Consider the following 16,328-nt stretch of genomic DNA (forward strand, 5'->3'; position numbering starts at 1 on the left):
GTCTTCCTCCTTTCTTGAATGAAGACGTAAAAGTTTTGAACTCTTCCAAACATGGCAATTGATGCTCAATTTAAAATCCCATATCAATAGGTTTTAGTTCATCAAAAGTATGAAGGAATATGGAGGAAAGGCAAGCACAGATTAGAGTACAGCCATGATCTCATTGAATAGTGAATACGCTCAAGTAACTAAATGGCCTTGCCCTGATCTTACGTTCCTGAATGAGCAAAGGTGGGAACACTTAAGATATTGGGCAGGGGTTCTGGGTCAATCTGTCAAGTAGCTTTTAATAGTGTCAGACTCTTATTTGTTTCTCAGTACGATAAGTATAGCAGAACAACCAGAAGTACTTTAACCTTAAGATAAACGCAAAATGCTGCGGATCCTGAAATTGGAAACAAAAAACAGAAAAATACTGGAAAATGTCAACAGGTCTGACAATATCTACAGAGAGAGAGAGGAGCCAACTTTGAATCTAGATGACCTTTCGTCAGTACTTTAACCTTACTTGAAAGTTGCTGCTGTAATTGTCTGACCAGCGCTGCCGTCTGCTGTTGCTGCTGTGTCTGCTGCATCCCTTGTCTCTGGAACTGAAAAATTAAAAATAAGTAAAACATGTTGATATTTCCCCTGCCTTCTTTTTAGAATAGAAAAACAATTTAAGGCTTGCAGATCATCTTGGCCTCATATTTGTTTTCTCACCATGACCAAGAATTCAATTTCTCTCTGAAATACTTGCAGCTCAATTGCCTTAATAAAAATGATCATTTTTCATGTTAGTCACAACACCGTCAACAGGATTTTTCATCATGGAAACATGTAGTGTCATCGACACAAACACATTTTCCAGTAGCTGTCAACAATGACCAGGAGTAGGAACCTTGTGATTTGTCTTCTTAGCCAAGGCATGTCAAGAGCAATAGCAATGCCTGAACTAGCATTGCAGCTGATATTAGTAAAATTAGCACAGATCAAGGTCTGAACTGACAATGATCTGGTTCTGCTTGTAGTCAGGAAGAGATGCTTTTGGAAGAGAACAGGGAAGACCCAACTCAATGATTTCTTGGCCATCACTGTACTTACTAGCCAAATTTGAGTCATAACTTATCACAGCATGCGGCATTGTGCCATTTCTGAAAGTAGAGGTCACACTGTTTCAATATCATAATCAGGATCTTACCATAGACTGCTGAGGTGGAATGGCCTGCATTCCCAGTGTTTGTGGTTGGGGTTGAGCCTGTTGCTGTTGCTGCTGCTGCTGAACCTGTTGTTGCTGTTGCTGAACCTGTTGTTGCTGTTGCTGCTGCTGAACCTGTTGTTGTTGTTGCTGCTGCTGCTGCACCTGCTGCTGCTGCACACCAATTCAAGAAGTTTCATTTTAGTAACAGCATGTCCAACATTATAGGAAAAGCTTTCCCTGTAATTGAATTCCATTATATATCCACAATTCAAGGAAAAGCAGCCCAGTTAAACATTCATTCCTGAATAAAGTTTTAGCAGAACCTACCCTCAGGATTGAATGCTGGCGTAGGTACTGCTGTTCTTGACCCAACTGATTATTCCTCATAGTTGAGTGAACACCCTGTGGGGTTATATGACTAATTCCTGCCATCAATGGTGCCTGTTGAATGGGTTGATGAGTTAACCTGCAAAAGAGAAAGACATGTTTAATATTGACTTGCATTTTTAATCGCACCTTTAACATATTCCAAAGTGCAAAATAGGAGGTGAAGACAAAATCAACATTGAGCCACAGAGAACTGGTGACATAGTCCCATGACTAACATAGAAACCTTACAGTACAGAAGGAGGCCGTGTGGCCCATCGAGTCTGCACCAACCACAATCCCACTCAGGCCCTACCCCCATGTCCCTACATATTTAACCGCTAATCTATATAAAACTTACGCATCTCAGGACTCTAAGGGGCAATTTTTAGCATAGCCAATCAACCTAACCCGCATATCTTTGGATTGAGAGGGGAAACCAGAGCACCTGGAGGAAACCCATGCAGACACAAGGAGAATGTGCAAGCTCCACACAGACAATGATCCAAGCCTGGAATCGAACCCAGGTCCCTGGAACTGTGAAGCAGCAGTCCTAATCACTGTGCTACCATGCCACCCAGGTGCCAACTAGGTTTTAAGCAACTTTAAAAGGGCTGTAGGGGATAGGCGAGGGGAATGGAGAGCTCTAGGAAGTGAATCCCAGATCTTAAATAGCTGAAGGAATTGCTGCCAATGTTGAGGTGTTGGTGGACCGGGAATCAGTGTAGTAGTAAGCACGTTGGTGAATAGGACTTGGTAGAAGTCGGGACATGTAAAGCAGAGTTTTGGATTAGCTCAAGTTTATAGAGGTTTGATTAGAGAAAAAGTTATACAGAGGCAGGCACTGACTGCACATTAGGCAAAATGCAAGCTATTTTATGGCAGTGCCAAAGAGTGGTCCAACTCCAATGAGTAATCCTGTCTTTGATAGGGTTTGAGGACGGGAGATGGTCCTCACACAATTTCTTACACCCGATGTGGATTCATCTGAAACGTGGTCATCTCATCAACAGCAAGCTGAGAAGGACGGAGGAGAGCAAGTCAAGTTAATTGCGTAAGTGTTCCTACAATTTTATTCATAACAATACTTGCACCAACATGTCAAAATATTTTAAGAGCTTTCAAAGTATAATTACTGTTTTGTGGGCAAACAGATGTAAAATAACATGGCCAAAATTCAAATAATAAGGAAGTTACCTCTGAAATATGACTACTCCCTATAAATTTAGTTACTGTTAATCAGTTTGACGTGTTGGAAAACAAGGCTGTTTTATTGAGTCATAATGGCATAGGAGGAGGCCATTTAGCTGCCTATCCAATTTCCTTATGAAATCATTTATTGTTTCTGCTTCAATCACCTTTGATGACAGCAAGTTCCAGGTCATTACCAGAATCTATGTATAAAAAAAAAGTCTTCATCCATCCCTCCCTGTATCTCTTGTCCAATTTTAAATCTGCAGCCCCTAGTCCTTGTACCATCAGCTAATGGGAATGGCTTTTCTCAGTATGTAAAATATCACTTCAAATGTTTCATCCCTATAAAAACACGCTTTGAATATAAAAGTGAGCAAAAAAATTTTAATATTAGCACCAATTATTTTAGAATATTTATAAATGCCATCAGATTTATCCAGGTAAATCTCAAGAAACCATGATATTAGTTTGATAAACTTTGTTTAGTGATAGAATTTTTCTTTCATTGCATCTCAGTTTATGACTTTGAAGAGTACGAAAGGCATATTCCAGATGGTATGTTTCCACATTTTATTTCTTTTGTGCAACTTAATTAAGCTCATGCGCATGTGCTCTTATGGGGCAAATTTCCACAGATAAGAACAGAAGAAATAGGAGCAGGAGTAGGCTATCTAGCCCTTCGAGCCTGCCCCGCCATTCAATAAGATCATGGCTGATCTAAAGTGAATCAGTTCCACTTTCCCGCTTTCTCCCCATAACCCTTAATTCCCTTGACTATCAGAAATCTATCTACCCGTGACTTAAATATATTCAACGAGGTAGCCTCCACCACTGCAATGGGCAGAGAATTCCAGAGATTCACCACCCTTTGAGTGAAGAAGTTCCTCCCCCCCCGCTATTTTGAGGCTGTGCCCTCTAGTTCTGCTATCCTTTCTAAGCGGGAAGAATCTCTCTACCTCTACCCTATCTAGCCCCTTCATTATCTTATGTCTCTATAAGATCCCCCCTCAGCCTTCTAAACTCTAACGAGTACAGACCCAGACTATTCAATCTCTCTTCATAAGCTAACCCCCTCATCTCCGGTATCAGCCTGGTGAACCTTCTCTGTACTCCCTCCAAGGCCAATATATTCTTTTGCAAATAAGGGGACCAAAACTGCACACAGTACTCCAGTTGCAGCCTCACTGGTGCCCTGTACAGTTGCAGCAAGACCTCCCTGCTTTTCTATTCTATCCCCCTCGCTATAAAGGCCAACATTCCATTTGCCTTCTTGATCACCTGCTGCACCTACAGTCTGAGTTTTTGCAATTTGTGCACAAGGACCCCCAGGTCCCTCTGCACTGTAGCATGCTGCAGCTTTTCACCCTTTAAATAATAATCCCTCCTACTATTATTTCTACCAAAGTGGATAACCTCACATTTGCTAATGTTATACTCCATCTGCCAGGTCCTCGCCCACTCACTCAGCCTATCCAGATCTCTCTGCAGACTTTCCGCACCTTCCACGCAATTTGTTTTTCCACTCATCTTCGTGTTATCAGCAAATTTCGTTACCCTACACTCAGCCCCCTCCTCCAGATCGTCTACGTAAACGGTAAACAGTTGAGGCCCCAGCACTGATCCCTGCAGCACTCCACTAGTCACCAACTGCCAACCAGAAAAGAACCCATTGATTCCAACTCTTTGCTTCTTGTTAGGTAACCAATCCTCAATCCACGCTAACACCTTACCCCTAACTCCGTGCACCCTAACCTTCTGCAGCAACCTTTTGTGAGGCACCTTATCAAACGCCTTCTGGAAATATCGAACACCTTCTATAAGTTATAGTATGGCATAAGACCATCTGTAGAGTTAGTGAAGTGTCACAATAGTATAAGTTCTGCAATAAGTGTAAACTAAACTACTGTTTTCTCTTATTACTTCATATTTGTAATTTATAGTTAGATCCTAAATCATGAACTGAAAACATGTTTATTCTTGAGCTATCAAGGGGTCACTTGTATTGGTGAACTAGTTTCCATTCGTACCAATGAATTTCAGTCTTTTTTTTGGTATCAGATTAACCTGCTTCACATTTCTAGACAATGAAACATTACCACTTCTAATGAACGACTTGAATAAATTACTTTCAGAACAAAGGAAGGAGTTGTGCTAAACAATGTTTAATGTGAATAATCTTCCCTTTAACAAGTTTACCTCAAAACATATTTCCTAATGATGGTCTTATGTTCAGCCATACTGGCAGGTACAGAAAAACTAAAAGTGATGAATCACCTCAAATATTTAAGAATTTATGATTTGAAATGTGATAAAATTCTCCAATTGACAAACAACTTCTTCCTTTGAATAGGTTTATCTCTTGCTTAAGTGCTTTACGCAACAAATTTTGAAAAACTGATGTGTAAGAAAATGTGAAATGGAGATTCTTTATTAGTGACATGTTACTAGCAATTATTATGTTACCCTTTTCTCTGGTTTTGACTCAAAAACTATCAGCCAGGTCACCAGAACAACTTGCTGCTACCTTTTGAAAAGGCCATAAGATCATCAACACCCACCTAACCACCAAAATGGCTAAGACTGAGCCTCAGTTTAGTGTTCCAGGTGAATCACAAAAAGGACTCCTGCTATAATGCACTGAGCGCCAGTCCTGGTAAATGACCTAGAAGCTGACACAACAGTCTTAAAACTGTATAACAGCCATGTGCAGAGGAAACGATAGACGAACATTAAAAAGGACAAACAATAAATAAAAAGGGTGAGGATAGAGAATGTTACTATTCTTAAATAGTGTGCAATTGGTGAAAGCTACTAAGACATACTCAGTGCTGGAAAGAAATAAAGTTAGTTGTGGCATATCAGATTTTCTAAATCATGTACCTCTGTGTGTTTTGCATGGAGTGTGCATAAGCCGGAGCTTGCTGGTGAACATAACCACTTGGTCGTTGCTGCATTTGCCGAACCTGATCTGCGAGTGCAGGATTGTTAGCAGTGTGACCGCCCTGGTATGGTTGGTTCGAATAGGCAGGGGGAATCATGCCGCTGGTCTGTGATGGATGTGGCTGCATCCCCAAGTGAGAGCCATAGTTTGTATATCCTTGGGAAATATTCTGGAAGAGGAAAATGTTACATGAATAACAGAAGAAACAACCGATCTTTCCATTATCCTGTTATACTTTCTGGGCCTGCTTTAACTATTTTACTTCTGCCTCAATGTATTATAAATTCCAATTTGTTACTATTTAAAGCCAGGTCATAGTCCCCCAACAGCTCAATCTTTCTTCCCAATAATAAATATATCATAAGAAAAATAAGATTTACATTTACTAATGCTCTATTTAGTCTCAGTGCATTACATCCAATGATCACTTCCAAAGTGTAGTCATTGTTGTTATGGCCAGGAAGGCCATTTGGACAAGTTTAATTAATTCATTCAGAGAGAGAAAAACACAAGTCAAACCACCCAATATGTTTCTTAAATAATTGGATAGTTTTCACCTTCACTGTTCCACTGTGAAGTTCTGCTGCTTGTCCTTAAAGTTTTCCTTGGGTCTCAGTGAGTTTAACTAAACACAGTATTTAAGATGTGATCTGGACTAAGTACTGTTTGAACATGTCTTTGTTTACAGTTTTGAATGCATAGGTCAGCATTCTACTTGCTTGGCTGATTCCTGCTCTTTGATTGTCCAAGATGAAAATTTAGTCCATCAGAATCAATCTTTTGCAACAGCAGTTGCTGTTTTGACATATTAATAAAATGTTATTTTTTCTTTCCATATGACATCTTAGTGCTGAGTGGATGATCCATCTTGGCCTCCTCCTGAAGTCCCCAGCATCTAATATGCCAGTCTCCAGTTAATTTGAACTACTCCATATTATATGAAGAAACGGCTCAAGGTACTGGATAGTGCAAAGGCTATGGGCCCTGACAACACTCTAGCAACAATAATGAAGACTTAGCTGCAGAACTAACTGTGCCCTTAGCTAAGCAGTACCAGTACTGCTACATTAGCATATACCCAACAATGTGGTAATCTGCCCAGGTATGTCCTGTCCACAGAAAGTAGGATGAATCCAACCAAGCCAAATAACTGCCCCAATCTATTCTCAATCATTAGCAAAATAATAAACAGGGTCAACGACAGTGCTGTCATGCAGCATGGTGGCACAGTGGTTAGTACTGCTGCCTCACAGCGCCAGAGACCCAGGCTTGATTCTCAGCTTGGGTCACTGTGTGGAGTTTGCATGTTCTTCCTATATCTGCGTGGGTTTCCTCCACATGCTCCGGTTCCCTCCCACATTCTGAAAGACATGCTGCTTAGGTGCGTTGACCTGAACAGGCACTAGAGTGTGGCGACTGGAGAAATTTCACAGTAACTTCATTGCAGTCGTAATGTAAGCCTTACTTGTGACCAATAAATAAACAAGCAAACTTTACTCAGCAATATCCTGCTTACTGATGCTCAGTTTGGATTACACATGGGGATACTCAAACCCTAATCTAATTACTGCCTTGGTTTAAACACGGACAAATGAGTTGGATACCAGAGGTGAGGTGAGAGTGACTGCCTTTGACATCAAGATAGCATTTGACCGAGTATGGGGTCAAAAAGTCCTAGCAAAATTGGACTCGATGGAAATCAGAGGGAACCTCCCTGCTGTTGGAGTCATACTTGGCACAAAAGAAAATGGTTGTGGTGGTTGGAAGTCAATCATCTCAGCTCCATGGCATCACTGCAGGAGTTCCTCAGAGTAGTGTGCCAAGTCCAACCACCTTCAGCTGCTTTCTCAATGACCTTTTCTCTAGCACGATTCACACTCCTCAGATACTGAAGCAGTTCATACCCATATGCATCAAGACCTGGGCAACATTCAGGCTTGAACTGATAAATGGCAAATAATATTGCAGGTGCTAGACATTGACCATCTTAGAAAAGAGATAACTATCATTGCTGAATCCCCAACCATCAACATACTGGGCATTATCATTGACCAGAAACTGAACCATACCACCATATAAATACGGTGGCTACAAGAGCAAGTCAGAGGCAGAGAATTCTTTGGAGTGTAACTCACGTCCTGACTCTCAATACCTGTCCACCATCTACAAGACACAAATCAGCAGTGTCATGGAATTCTCTCCACTTGCCAGGATGAATGCAGTTCCAATAACACTCAAGAAGCTCAAACCATTGAGGACAATGCAATCCACTTGATTGGCAGTCATCCACCCAGTCCATCACTGACAGACAGTGGCAGCACTTCATGCCATCTACAGGATGCGCTGCAGCAACTCACCAAAGCTCCTTCGAAACCCATGACTTCTGCCACCTATAAGAGCAAGGGCAGAAGATGCATGGGAACACCGCCACCTACAAAATTTCCCTCCAAGCCACATCCATCCTTGATTTGGAACTATATCGCCACTCTTTCATTGTCCGAGGGTCAAAATTCTAGAACTCCCTTGCAAATGGCACTGTGGGTGTACCTATACCACATGGACTCCAGCAGTTCAAGACAGTAGCTCACCAACACCTTCTCAAGGGCAATTAGGGAGGGGCAGTAAAAATGCTGGCCTAGCAAGTGACATTCACATTGAGAAATAATTTAATAAAACTTTATACCTACCTGCATTCAAATTAGTTTGCAATTGAGACACCGCTTACATCATTTACAGTCATTTTGTATTATCGAGTTAGCATCTCAGTATTAATTGCCTCTGAGCTTGATCATCCTCCTTCTTCAGGTATCATTTCCAAAGGGGGTATTGGAGGTGATGGACTTCCATTAGATTGGTCCATGATTATGCTCGGCAATGTACTGCAGTGGTTTGTCATTACCTTCTGCAGTACGGTTGACTTGCAAACTCTCCCACTTTTCACTGCCTGCCAGTAGGCAGAGTGACAGTCAACCTGTTTCGCCACATTGTGCACCGGCTCAGACAGAAGGACACTACCTCTGGACACTCCCTCCTGATCTTGGAGACATTTGTTAATTTAATCAATTTTGCATTGAGTTTGTGAATCAATTGTTGATCAAAATTAGAAACAGCGTGATCACCAAATCAGCATTCTTTCATAACTGCATTGACACATTGGTTTATAACCCTTTGACAAATCTCTAAGAGTTACCCTGACTCTCCGTAAAAGCTTAACAAAAAAGCATTGAGATCTTTGTCTAAAGATTTTTTTGATAGCTACACCAATATGGTAGGCCCTTAAAAATTCAGTTGTGATGTCACAAAAAAAATCCAGAATATTAGTCAGATAATTTAAAGTTTATTTATTAGTCACAAGTAAGACTTGCATTAACACTGCAATGAATTTCCCTAATTGCCACATTCTGACGCTTGTTTGAATCAATGCACCTCACCAGCACATCCTTCAGACTCTGGGAGGAAACCAGAGCACCCAGAAGAAACCCACATAGGCACACGGAGAACATGCAAACTCCACACAGACAGTGACTCCAGCCAGAAATCGAACCTAGGTCTCTGGCATTGTGAGGCACCAGTGCCAACCACTGTGCCATCCATGTTGACATGGATCAGATAATCCTCGGGTTTTCTCCTATAAATTGATCCCTTCACTGAAGTTTGCATTTGCTTTGTTGGACATTAGTCTGCTCCCAGCCTGCTTGTAGGTCCCCAGTATTCCGTATTTGGCTCCCTTATAATGACCTTAAGTCACTTACAAATCTCTTTCACTATCATCCTTAGTGCACTTGGGTGAAAACCTGAAGACAATGATTCAGATTATTGATGATCGATACCACTGGCATATCATTTTGATTCTCATTTTTGATTATTATTAAGGGAAGAGATTGAAATTTTCTTTACTATTATCTTTTATATCTACAATTATATGTTTTTTCTGGTCTTTCTGTGCTTCTCGGACCACCCCTTTAATGTCTGTTTTTATTAATTATCCAATTGAAGGCTTTCAGCCTTTCCTGCATGATACGTAGAGGCTATTATTCCTCTTTATTCTACTTACATTAATTTTCTTTTAAGGTGACACTTGTTTAGTCTAAATTTGACCATTCCAGGCATGAATTTCTTATGATTGTTCAGCATTTACCCTCTAATAAGTTCAATTTGCTTTTTGTTTTTATTAAGGGATGTGTATGTTGCTGTATGTATGGGGCACAGCCTCAAGATAAAGGGGAGGCGGTTTAGAACGGAGTTGAGGAGGAACTTCTTCACTCAAAGGGTGGTGAATCTCTGGAATTCTCTGCCCGTTGAAGTGGTGGAGGCTGCCTCGCTCAATATTTTTAAGAAGCGGGTTGATGGGTTTTTGATAAGAGAGGGGATTAAGGGTTATGGGGAGAGGGCGGGAAAGTGGAACTGAGCCACAACAGATCAGCCATGATCTTATTGAATGGCGGGGCAGGCTCGAAGGGCTAGATGGCCTACTCCTGCTCCTATTTCTTATGTTCTTATGTTTAGGCCAGCATTTTGATTATGCATCCCCAATTGTCCTTCGAGAAGAAGGTTGTGAACCACATTCTTGAATTGCTCATTCCACGTGGTGCAAGTACACCCACAGTGCTGCTGGGGAAGGAATTCCATGATTTTAACAGTGACAGTGCAGGAATGGTCACATAATTCCAAGTCAGGATGGTGAGTGGCTTGGAAGAGAACTTGCAGATGATGCTGTTCCCATGCATCTGCTGCTCTTGTACTTCCAGATGGTAGAAGCCCAATGAGCCTTGGTGAGTTGCTGGAGTGCATCTTGTAGATGGTACACACAGCTGCCATTGTGCATTAGTGGATGAGGTGTCAATAAAGCTGGCTGATTTGTCCTTGACAGTGTTAAGCTTGAGTGTTGTTGGAGCTGCACTCATTCAGGCAAGTGGAAAGTATTCTGTGATACTCATGACTTGTGCCTTTTAGATGGTAGATGGGATTTTGGGAGTCAGGAGATGAGTTACTCTCCACAGCACTCCAACTGCTGACCTGCTCTTTTAGCCACAGTATTTATATGGCTGATTCAGTTCAGTTTCTGGTCAATGATAACTCCAAGATGTTGACAGTTGAGTCATTTAATGTCAAAGGGAAATGGTTGCATTCTGTCATGTTGCAAATGGCTATTCCTTAGCTCAAATGTTATTAACCACTTATCAGCCAAGGTCTAAATGTTGCCCAGGTCCTGATGCACATAGGCACGAACTGCTTCAGTGTCAAGAGTTTGGAATGGTGCTGAACAGTCCACAATCACCAAGCAACTCCACTTACGAAGAAGGGAAGGTCATTGATGAAAGAGCTGAAGTTGGTTGTGCCCAGGACACTATCCTGAGGAACTCTTGCTACCATGTTCAGGGCTTTGACTGACAATCACAACCTTTTTCCTTTGTACGAGGTGCGACTCCAACCAGTGGAAAGTTTCCCAACCCGATTCCCATTGACTCCAGTTTTGCTAGAGCTCCTTGATGCCACACTTCTTCAAATGTTGCTTTGATGTTAAGGACAGTCACTCTCACAAATAATAAGTAAATCTGTGGGAAAATGCATCATAGAGGAGGCATATAACAATCTGGAGGAGGGGGCTGAGTGTAGGGTAACGAAATTTGCTGGTGACATGAAGATGAGTGGAAAAGCAAATTGCGTGGAAGGCGTGGAAAGTCTGCAGAGAGATCTGGATAGGCTGAGTGAGTGGGCGAGGACGTGGCAGATGGAGTATAACGTTGCAAACGTGAGGTTATCCACTTTGGTAGAAATAGTAGTAGGAGGGATTATTATTTAAAGGGCAAAAAGCTGCAGCATGCTACGGTGCAGAGGGACCTGGGGGTCCTTGTGCACGAATCGCAAAAGCCCAGCCTGCAGGTGCAGCAGGTGATCAAAGCGGCAAATGGAATGTTGGCCTTTATAGCGAGGGGGATAGAATATAAAAGCAGGGAGGTCTTGCTGCAACTGTACAGGGCACCAGTGAGGCCGCAACTGGAGTACTGTGTGCAGTTTTAGTCGCGGCATTTGTGAAAGGATATATTGGCTTTGGAGGGAGTGCAGAGAAGGTTCACCAGGCTGATACCGGAGATGAGGGGGTTAGCCTATGAAGAGAGATTGAATAGACTGGGTCTGTACTTGTTACAGTTTAGAAGGCTGAGGGGGGGCCTTAGAGACATACAAGACAATGAAGGGGCTAGATAGGGTAGAGGTAGAGAGATTCTTCCCGCTTAGAAAGGATAGCAGAACTAGAGGGCACAGCCTCAAAATAAGTGGTGGTGGTGGGGTGCGACAGTTTAGATCGGAGTTGAGGAGGAACTCAAAGGGTGGTGACTCTCTGGAATTCTCTGCCCATTGAAGTGGTGGAGGCTACCTCGCTGAATATATTTAAGTCACGGGTAGATAGGTTTCTGATAGACAAGGGAATTAAGGGTTATGGGGAGAAAGCGGGAAAGTGGAACTGATCCACGTCAGATCAGCTTGCTGAATGGCGGGGCTGGCTCGAAGAGCTAGATAGCCTACTCCTGCTCCTATTTCTTATGTTCTTATATAAACCAATGTTCTATGTCTGTCCTGTCTGGAATTCGCAGAACATTTCTATCACAGCTAACAGAGGGCACTGTAGCACTTCGAATTGCACTAAGGTCAGGTAAAGGTTTTTGTTTGTTTCTTTTAGTTGCAAGCAAGCCTACACTAACACTGCAATGAAGTTACTGTGAAAATCCCCTAGTTGTCACATTCAGGCGTTCGTTCGCGTACACTGAGGGAGAATTTAGCACGGCCAATGCACCTAATCAGCATGTTTTTCAGACTGAGAGAGGAAACTGAAGCACCCAGAGGAAACCCACACAGACACAGAGAGAATGTGCAAACTCCACATAGATAGCGACCCAAGCTGGAAATCAAACCCAGGTACCTGGCAGTGTCTTTGGATGGTGCCAAGATAAAAATATCACATACCTGTGCTTGTGACATAGATCCATATTGCTGAGCTGGATTTGCTTGACGTACCTGCTGTCCATACATTCCACCGGAATTCTAGGGGGATGGAGAAGGAAGGACATTTAGAAACACATAGGTCTTTAGCTTTAGCCACATTTGGCACAACTGTACCTGACAAATGGTAGACAAAGAATTCCACATGAACCTGATTTCACAGTGGTTTCATAAAATAACCAGTTCACCATAAATTTGCTCTCTCTCAATTTATTGGTTTCACTTTACTAATACTTTAATTGCTACAAGTCAGAATATGGTTTCCCAATATGTACATCAAATAAGATTCTTTAAAAAGACAATTCCATTTTTAGCACAGAGACAAGCCTGCAGAACTGGATCGTGGAACTGTTTTCTTCTGTAATAAAATGTTAAAATACATTTTTGAACCTCAAAGACGTTAACCACAGGCACTGATATTGTGCCTTTAACATAGCAAAACATCTTAAGGTGCTTCAACAGGAGCATTATCAAATAAAATCTGACACTGAAGCACATAATGAGTTATTAGGTCAAAGAAATCGTTTTCAGGGAGTGTCATAAAGGAGGAGCAAGAGTTAGCAAGGCAGAGAGGGTTGTGAAGGAAACAGCAGAGCTTAGAGGCTAGGTAGTTGAGTGCAAAATCGTCAATGTGAAACAATGAAAATTGGGGGACATGCAAGAGATCAGAATTTGAGTACAGAGATCTCAGGGGGTCGTAGGGCTGGAGGAGGTCACACAGATAGGAAGGGGTGAGGCCAGAAGGGGATTTGAAAACAAGACTGAGAATTTTAAAAGTAGAGAAGTTGCCAGATCAGGAGCCAATAAAGATCAGCAAGCACTGGTGATGGGTGAAAAGGAAGTAGGTTATCATATGAATAGAGTTTTGCTGCAACATGGGAAGCTGGATAGGAGAGCATTCAAACTACTGAGTCCAAAGATTACAAGGGCATGAATGAGGATGACAAGCTGAGACAGAATGGATAGTTAATATAATAGATGTGGAATTAGATAATCTTAGAGAGCAGGTGAGGCTGGAAGCTTCACTCAGGCTGAAACAGTTCACAAACTGTTTCAGTCTCAGACAGATTTCCAGAAAGCCATCCAGGTGAAAAGAAAAATAAGGTAATAAACTGTCGCGTAAACATGTATCAACATCAGACTGTTTCGATATCTTCTATGAGCTGACCATTAAATGTTATTTGTGTGCCTCAGCTTGATTAGTTTACAACTTTATTTGCCTTTTACACAAAACAGTTACACATTCAGGTACTCCAAGGCCTGAATGAACATGCCAGGTTAGCACTCCTGCATTAACATTGAGTGGGTGTTATATTGATATGCTATTTTTTACTGCGATGTTACTCTGTGGCCCTGTTTGCCTGTTTCAGTGGTGCAAGTGAATGATCAAAATTCAAAGGAATCAAAGTTAACTGGTAAACGTTGTGGATATAAAATGACTGTTTCATTTAATTACGTAAGTCATTGTATAAAAATTCCTATGCAAAGTGCACTGAGATATTTCATTTTGATCAAGAGCTACACAAATGTATTTTTTCTTCATACTAAAGGTTTGTGCTCCCTCTAGTCAGACATTATGGTAACAAACAGATTAACAATAAAGTGAAAAATAATGCACCAGAATTGGAGAAAACACAAAATCATATTATGAGGTTGAATGCTAAAAGCTAAATTTTCCATATTGAATTAGCCCTGAATTTAAAGTCTTGCATTATTCTGTGTATTTATATTCAGTCAGTCAGTCATTTTGTGGATGTCAGAAAGGGTCATATGCAATTATTATTACTTTCAGATTTCAAAAAAAGAGTCACAAACGGCACAGTTTGTAACTCGAGGGGGGAAAACAGAAGAAAATAATGAAGCAAAATTTCTCAGACCATTCTTGCATACAAACTGTACTGATAGTGGACACAAATCATTGACCATCAACAATTTGTCAGGATCCTGACTAGACAGGAAAACCATGGCTGATTTTAGAAAAGTTTTTCAAGATCTCTCTTCAGCCAAGGAATTTGAATGCAACAAGTAACATGGTTAATCAAGTGCACAGAATTCTCTTATTTTAATAAAAGAGCGAGCGCCTCCATATGCAATCTGCTACTACACCAACATGCAATGCTGTCTATTGGAAAGCGCAGATCAATTAATATAATTACCTGCACATTAAAGACCTCTGAATGCCACAGAGCTCCTTTGCTTTGGACAGTCAGTCCCTTTACAGCAAGAATACTGTATCTGGCCCATTTGTATCATTGAGCTCCTCCTTACTTATAAACGCTGATCCATTTAAATGAAGTTCCCCACATGCAAGACAGTACTTCAGTTTGCCCATCTTAGTCTGGCATCTTTGCAGCAGAATGTGTGCAAACAGTCAAGATCTCCACATCAAGCAGCTGTCCTCAAACTCTATCCTTTTGTCAGCAAAGAACTGATTTCAAGATGCCTTAGAATCACAGAAGGAGGCCATTCCACCCACAATGCCTTTGCCAGGTCTTTAGTCAATTTTTGCCTCTAATTCCTCCTGCCCATACTCACCAGTCTGGCATGTAGCTGCTGCCGGAGCATTTGTCCCTGTGGGATTGGAGGTTGTGGTTTGTATTGGGGAGTTTTGTACATTGATGAATCCATCATTCCACCCATTGGGGGAATCACTGTGCTATATGGCGGCCGATTCTGCATTATTTTTGAGAAAGGTGGCCGCACGGATCTGTATGGGATTGTATCTAACCTGGGTCCACCTATATGTAAAACAAAGTGATTAAAACAGACAATATTATTTCTATTTTTACTGCGTAACTAGCTTGCAACTTTCACATGAACTTCAGCAAGTAGATACTTAATGAGAGCTTTCTTTGCATTTTGAGCTCAAAAGTTGTGATTCACTGACCACTCAGTTACATAGATAATGTTCAATAGGCTCATCTCAAAAATCTTAAGTATGTTTTACGTTAAATGTAAGCAATCTAGGCAGAGATATAAAACCCAATTTGACATTGTTTCTGCTTTTATTGTGCCACAAATTAGATAAGTAAAGTCTCAGCAACAGAGCAAGCAGAAGACTAATGGAGGACCCGCAATATATAGATAGATGTCCAAGCTAGAGATAGCCAGCTTGATATTCTTTCAGTGCCTTTGACAGTGGAAGAAGCATTCCCTTGTTGACGTCAATGATGACACTGGATAACGGTCAAAAGTTGCCCATCTGCAATTATTTATATCCTGACACGATGGGTGTACAAAATGCTGGTGGAAGCTAAATTTGATCAACTGGAGTACGAGAGATTTGAGCTTCAAATGGACTTTTTTGTACTTCGCCTTTTTTCCAGTTTTAAATTAAAAGTCTGCAAGTGTCTAGGTCACTACGGGCAATTTAGCCCTTTCCGATCATAATACAAATCCAAGCTTTCAAGCTGGCCAGTCACAACAGAGCAAAATCAGCAACTTCGTGGTTGGTCTGAATGAATTAGCAGGTGTTCATTGACCTCAGTGGTAGGAAGGGAAAGCTTAGTTCAATGTCCAATGACCACTGAGGGAACTTTTGGATGTAGTTATCAGGCGACGACAAAATAGGCTACAGTGAACACTATAAATATCTTATCTCTTCCATTCTGTCAACATCCACTATCTAAATTCACACAAAGAACACGT

At 41.4% G+C, this 16,328-nt stretch overlaps 1 protein-coding gene across 1 annotated transcript in view; it reads right to left on the bottom strand.

Moving 5' to 3' along the window:
* med12 (mediator complex subunit 12) overlaps nucleotides 1–16,328 on the bottom strand; it is a 181,741-nt gene that overhangs the window by 3,520 nt on the left and 161,893 nt on the right. Inside the window, exons 38-43 of the mRNA XM_080187507.1 lie at nucleotides 15,216–15,418; nucleotides 12,645–12,722; nucleotides 5,621–5,850; nucleotides 1,508–1,646; nucleotides 1,181–1,351; nucleotides 509–590 (exon numbers count right to left, since the gene is read on the bottom strand). Coding sequence (XP_080043633.1) covers nucleotides 509–590; nucleotides 1,181–1,351; nucleotides 1,508–1,646; nucleotides 5,621–5,850; nucleotides 12,645–12,722; nucleotides 15,216–15,418 — 903 coding nt within the window. The remainder of the gene's footprint in view (nucleotides 1–508; nucleotides 591–1,180; nucleotides 1,352–1,507; nucleotides 1,647–5,620; nucleotides 5,851–12,644; nucleotides 12,723–15,215; nucleotides 15,419–16,328) is intronic.

The sequence above is a fragment of the Carcharhinus amblyrhynchos genome, chromosome 4 (assembly GCF_965287045.1).
Source record: "Carcharhinus amblyrhynchos chromosome 4, sCarAmb.v2.hapA, whole genome shotgun sequence".
NCBI classification, from domain to species: domain Eukaryota; kingdom Metazoa; phylum Chordata; class Chondrichthyes; order Carcharhiniformes; family Carcharhinidae; genus Carcharhinus; species Carcharhinus amblyrhynchos.